Here is a 6,682-nt window from a genome sequence, read left to right as displayed (position 1 = left end):
ATTTACTGTAACAAAAAATGAAAATATGGTGGAAAATGATCTGACTTTGGGTGATGGGCACACAACACAATCAACAGTTCAAATGCCATAGAAATATTTACCTGAAACCTATGTGCTCTTATTGATCAATGTCACCCCATTAAATTTAATTTTCTAAATAAAATTTTTTTTTAATAAAAAGAAAACATGTGGTTAAAACTTCATTGGGAGAGAAGACAAGATGGCGCTAGAGTAGGCAGATGTACCAACATCCACCTCCCAGAACCAAAGTAGATTACAAACTAATTTTAAGAACTATCATCTGGAAAAACCAACTTTGGACTAAACTAAGAGGACTCTTCAACTAAGGAACACTGAAGAAGCCACACCAAGACTGGTAGGAAAAGCGGAAATGCGGAGAGGGCTGCCCAGCTCCCTGGAGCGAACAGCAGCCGGGAGAGACTCGCATGGCAGGAAGTGAGTTTAGCAGAGAGGGGAGGGTCCTGAGTCCCAGGAACAAAGCCCCAGCCTGCAGCCCCAGAGCCTAGAAGAGGCATATGGACAGTATTTAGCTGGAAACAAGTCAGGATACTGTTTGTGAGAAAGAGACTGATTTCTCAGACCCAGGATTCTTCTTAAAGGGACCGTGCAGAAAACCTCTCTCACAACCACTCACCCAGGGCTCCAGGGGTCAAGGAGAGAGGAGAGGACCAGAGTAACAGGAAGAGAGGGTAATCTAGGAGGCACAGGAAGAAACATTTTGGGAGACAAACACCCTAACCCCTGGGATGAGTCACTCCCCAAATCTGAAGTGAATATTTCCCCTGGAAACAGCAATACTAGCAAAGGGAAGTAGAACACCAGCCAAACAAGCTCTCCCATGGCACTAAGAGTAGAGTCACTTAGAAGGAGGGAGCTTTTGGGACTACAGTAGTGAGTCTTAGGGTATGAGCTGCAGCACCCTCACCCATACGGCTGAGGGCTCACCCGAGGGAAGGCAGCAGCGGGACGCAGAAGTGCGGTTCTGTCAGCAAGGGCAGAAGCCAGCTGGCCACCACTGAGGCCCAGGTGTGAGCTCGGTCTTGCCCAGCTGGGAGGAGGGGACATGCAAAAGTGCTCAAGACTCGCTGCAGGCCATCTGTAATCTAGCCTGCAGGGGAAGGGCAGAAGCCCTGGAAGGGGTGGAGACCCACCCTTGAGCTAGAGCACAGGAGCACAGCCTTGCCTGCCCGCTGAACCGAGGCTTGTGGCCTGACTTGGGAGCCAGCTCCTCCCATGGGGGTGGAGCCAAAAGCCCAGAACAGGCGGAGTCCTGCTACTGAGCATGGGCATGCAGTCCCACCCAGCCTGTGGAGCCAAGGCTTGCAGCTGTCCCACGAGCAGGCTCCTCCTGCAAGGGCGGGGCAAAAGCCCGAAATCAGGTGGAGACTCACAGCAGAGCAAAGGTGCTCACCCCTGCCCTCAGGGCCGAGCATAACGCCACCCATGGGGGCGAGGTGAAGGCCAAGACCACCGAGGCTTGTACACCCAAGCACAAGATCACAGCCACTCCCGTGAAGAAGCAGAAACTACAGCAACAGCCCCAGTGGGCAGGCACCTGCAATGCCCTGGGCAGCAACAATAGAGAGGGTGGTGGGCCTGCAGACAGACCACACCTAGGGAACACAGAGGTCACACTCAGTGGACTCCAGTGGCCAAAACCTTCTTTTAAACAGACAAAATGAGAAAGCAGAGAAATGCAACACAAACAAATCAGGAGAAATCCCCAGAAAAGGACTTGAATGAGTCAGATATAACCAAATTACCAGATGCAGACTTTAAAATAACGATTGTTAGGATGTTCAAAGATATTAGAACAACAATAGATGGTCATTACAAACACCTAAATAAAGAGATAGCAAATATAAAAAAAGGACATTGAAATAATAAAAAAGAATCAGTCAGAAATGACAAATACAATACCAGAAATGAAGAACACAATGGAAGGAATTAAAAGTAGGATGGATGAAGCTGAGAATTGAATCAGCGAGTTAGAGGACAAGATAAATGAAGGCATGGAAGCAGAGCAGAAAAAAGAAAAGAGACTCAAAAAATCTGAGGAAACTCTAAGAGAGCTCTGTGACAACATGAAGAGAAATAACATCTGCATCACAGGGGTTCCTGAAGAAGAAGAGAAAGAACAAGGGATAGAGACTTTGTTCAAAGATATCAGAGCTAAAAACTTCCCTCAATTAAGGCAGAAAAACATCTCACAAGTTCAAGAAGCACAGAGAACTCCATTAAAGAGAAACCCAAAGAAATCTACACCAAGACACATAATAATTAAAATACCAAAGCTAAGTGATAAAGAGAAAATATTAAAAGCTGCTAGAGAAAAAAAGACTATCACCTACAAAGGAGCCCCCATAAGGATGACTTCTGACTTCTCAACAGAAACACTTGAGGCCAGAAGGGAATGGCAAGAAATATTCAAAGTAATGCAGAACAAGAGCCTACAACCAAGACTACTTTATCCAGCAAGGCTATCATTTAAAATTGAAGGAGAAATAAAAAGCTTTCCAACAAAAAAAACTCAAGAAATTTATTACAACCAAACCAATGCTGCAAGAAATGTTAAGGGGCCTGTTGTAAACAGATCAAAGGAGAAAAAGAATATAGCAAAAGAGGAATACAGTTTTAAAGAATAAAATGGCAGAGCAGAGAGTGAATTCCTGAGTGGATCCAGCAGCTTTACCTTCTAGATCCATAAATGGCCTCTGCCTTCAACCCCCGAGAATGTAAGCTGTCCAAACAAGAAGGACACAGCTATGGCTTTTTCCTGAGGATTGAGAAAGACACTGATGGACACCTTGTCTGGGTGGTTGAGAAGGGGAGCCCGGCAGAGAGGGCTGGCCTCCAGGATGGAGACAGAGTTCTTAGGATCAATGGTGTCTTTGTGGACAAGGAAGAACACACACAGGTTGTAGATCTGGTGAGAAAGAGTGGGAATTCAGTGACTTTACTAGTTCTGGATGGGGATTCCCATGAGAAAGCCATGAAAAAAAAGATAGACTTGAAACAATTGAGTCCAAGTCAGAAGGGGCCATGTTTGAATGATAATAAGCTGCCTCCTATGATGAATGGAGGCGCACGGACTTGGACCCAGCCACGGCTCTGCCACCTGGTGAAGGAGGGGAACAGCTATGGCTTTTCTCTAAAAACTGTCCCAGGTAAAAAGGGAGTGTACATGACTGACATAATACCTCAAGGTGTGGCTATGAAAGCTTGTGTTCTAGCTGATGATCACTTGATTGAAGTGAATGGAGAGCCTGTAGAAAATGCCACTCATGAGGAAGTAGTTGAAAAGGTGAAGAAGTAAGGAAGCCGTGTCATGTTCCTGCTGGTGGACAAGGAAACTGACAAGCACCATAGTGAGCAGAATATAAAATTCAAGAGAGAAACAGCCAGTCTGAAATTATTACCCCACCAGCCTCGAGTTGTTGAAATGAAGAAAGAAAGCAATGGCTATGGTTTCTATCTGAGGACAGGCCCAGAACAGAAAGGTCAAATCATCAAAGACATAGATCCCGGAAGTCCAGCAGAGGAGGCTGGCTTGAAGACCAGTGACCTGATAGTTGCTGTCAATGGCAAATCTGGAGATGACATCAGAGTAATGGCGGGGTAGGAAGCGATATCGATAAATCTCCCCCAAAACTCAACAAGATCTTCAACCAGAAACAGAAAAACCTATACTTGGAGCCTCCAGATGCTTCGCAATACACCCGAAGGTATGGTCAAGTGAAAAATTGGCTAAATATATAACCAAACCCCGAAGGAAATAGGGAGTAAGAAATGCTCCGCCTTCCTCACTAACCTAAACAGGGCGGCTTTCTCTGGTAACTGTGAATATAGAAACTGAGGCGGGCAAAGGGGGTGAATAGATCCAGGCCGCGGCACAAACAGCTGAACCAGGCTGTGGCACGGAGATCCAAGCCGAGGAAAAACTGATCCTGTGGCAACCCAGGCAATACAAGCTAACACTCGCGCCAAACCCAAACAAAGAAAGACAAGTGGGGCAGCCATTTTACCTGATCTCCTGGTCGGTGCGCAGTTAGTGGGCGAGAGATTTCTTCCTAAGCCCTGGGAGTGGGTGCCCGTGTTACCCCACAGAGAGGCAGAGTCAGAGGCCTTTCTGTGGGCCGAAAGCAGAATCTCTGGGCAGCCCCAGCACCCTGGGAAAGCCGCGCACGGGAGGGAGCGAGAACTAATTCCAACGGTGGAAATTTTCCATGCTGGTGGGGGTTTCACTCAGAGGGAAACGCGGCCGGCCTCATATCCTGGTCTGCGCGCGCAGATAGGGAGTGAGAGATTCCTCCGAGTGACTTGGCAGTGCGCACCCGTGTTATCGCACAGAGGGGCAGAGTCAGGGGCCTTTGTGTGGGCCAAAGCGGAATCTCGGGCTGCCCCAGCGCCTTGCAAAAGCCGCGCACAGGGACGGAGCGAGAGCCAATTCCAACGCTACAACTTTTCCATGCGGTTGGGGGTTTCACTCAGAGCGTGAGACTGCTGGCCGGATATCCTGGTCTGCGCGCGCAGACAGTGAGTGAGAGTTTCCTCCAAGTGCCCCGGAAGTGGGCGCCCGCCTGTGTTACCGGACAGAGTGGCAGAGCCAGAGGTCTTTGAGTGGGTGGAAACCCCGCCTGATTATGCTAGCAGCTGTGACTGACTGAGCCTTACCCAGAGCCCTGTGCTGAGTGGAAATAGAGTGGGGAGTTGCCAGCTCTTTGAGCCTCTTACTATCCAGGCAGAGGCAGCAGCAACCCCATAGCTGGATTATCAGGCTACTAATTGAGGAAGGAAAGACTAGGAGAAAGGCTCCAGGAACACGGACTCTCTCACTGTCGGAGCCTATAAATGCTAATGAGCCTCGACTGCCAACGAGACTAAAGCACAATACATGACATTGCCATAGAGACTTATCAACTGCAAACCTCTACCTGAGCGTGCAAATCTGTGGAATCCCTCAATCATGACAGTGTGGTGGAAATGATCCGAAAGGGTGGAGATCAGACTTCACTGTTGGTGGTAGACAAAGAGACGGACAGCATATATAAACTGGCTAATTTTTCTCCATTTCTCTACTATGAAAATCAAGAACAACCTAATGGTTCTGTCAAGGAGGCTCCAGTTCCTATTCCTGCTCCTCTGGGGAGCTCAAGTCCAGATACTACAAAGGAAATAGATCATAAGCCTAAATTGTGCAGACTGGTTAAAGGTGAAAATGGCTATGGCTTCCACTTAAATGCAATTCGGGGTCAGCCAGGCCCCTTCATCAAAGAGGTACAGAAGGGCAACCCTGACTACCTGGCTGGGCTAGAGGATGAGGATATCATCATTGAAGTGAACGGGGTGAATGTGCTGGATGAACGCTATGAGAAGGTGGTGGACAGAATCCAGAGCAGTGGGAAGAATGTCACACTTTTAGTCTGTGGAAAGAAGGCCTATGATTATTTCCAGGCTAAGAAAATATGTATTGTTTCCTCCATGGCTGATCCACTAGATGTACCCCTTGATTCCCAAGAAGGAACATCGGCAGAGTCAGAGCACGACTCACACACAGCAAAGGAATGAGCCTACAGTACAGCCTCTCAATCTTCCTCCAATTCTGAAGATACAGAGATGTGATGAGAACAAATAATGGCTTTGGCTGATAGCTGTTTCTGGATATTTAATAGGAATCCTTTTCCAAGGAATGAGTGGCCACCCATTTGCTATCTTTGTTAAAAAAAACTCCTCTGGAAACCAGTTCATCATGTGTAATTGTTTTCTGTTGTCATTTCCCTCAGAGGTGGTTCTTGCATATTTATGGTCAACTTAGGAAAAGTTAAGTTAGGGGCTAGATTCTACTCATGTAATTTCTTTCAAGCTTCAACTTAATTATATTTCTCTGTTATGATGATATCTCTTACTTCTATAGGTTCCTTGAGCACCAAAGACAATTTATAAATCTGTATATGTGAGAGCTTGATAGTATCTAAGCAGATAAGCCTTCAACAGATTATGCTTTTTAAAGAATTTTGTGGTTATTAAAATAAATGCCATTAAAATGTATAAAAAAAGAATAAAATGGCAATAAACTACATATTAATAATAACCTTAAATGTAAATGGATTAAATGATCCGATCAAAAGACATAGGGTAGCTGCGTGGATAAGAAAACAGGACCCATACATATGCTGTCTACAAGAGACACACCTTAAAACAAAAGATGCACATAGACTGAAGATAAAAGGATGGAAAAAAATATTTCACACAAATGGAAATGAAAAAAAAGCTGGGGTAGCAATATTTATATCAGACAAAATGGACTTTAAAACAAAGACTATAGTTAGAGATAAAAAATGTCACTACATAATGATAAAGGGAGCAATCCAACAAAAAGATATAACCATTATAAATATCTACGAGCCTCATATAGGAGCACCTAAATATATAAAGCAGACTTTGATGGATTTAAAGGGCAAGATCAATAGCAATACTATAATAGTAGGGGATTTTAATAATCCACTAACATCACTAAATAGATCCTCAAGAAAGAAAATTAACAAAGAAACAGCAGACTTAAAGGACATATTAGATCAACACAATTTAATAGATATCTTCAGAACCTTTCACCCTAAAGCAGAAGAATATACATTCTTTTCAAGTGGTCATGATACATTCT

The 6,682-nt window shown here is 45.2% G+C and overlaps 1 protein-coding gene across 1 annotated transcript; it reads left to right on the top strand.

Moving 5' to 3' along the window:
* The first annotated feature begins 2,682 nt into the window (after window positions 1–2,682).
* LOC136320387 (Na(+)/H(+) exchange regulatory cofactor NHE-RF3-like) lies at window positions 2,683–5,771 on the top strand. The gene is given in 2 exon segments (XM_066253583.1): window positions 2,683–3,605; window positions 4,958–5,771. Coding segments are annotated over 2 exon segments (1,563 nt in total). The 5' UTR covers window positions 2,683–2,728; the 3' UTR covers window positions 5,644–5,771.
* The last annotated feature ends 911 nt before the right edge of the window (window positions 5,772–6,682 follow it).

The sequence above is a fragment of the Saccopteryx bilineata genome, chromosome 1, assembly GCF_036850765.1.
Source record: "Saccopteryx bilineata isolate mSacBil1 chromosome 1, mSacBil1_pri_phased_curated, whole genome shotgun sequence".
In the NCBI taxonomy this organism is placed as follows: Eukaryota; Metazoa; Chordata; class Mammalia; order Chiroptera; family Emballonuridae; genus Saccopteryx; species Saccopteryx bilineata.
The sequence above is the reverse complement of the archived record's forward strand: the minus strand, read 5'-3'. Positions and strand labels throughout refer to the sequence as shown.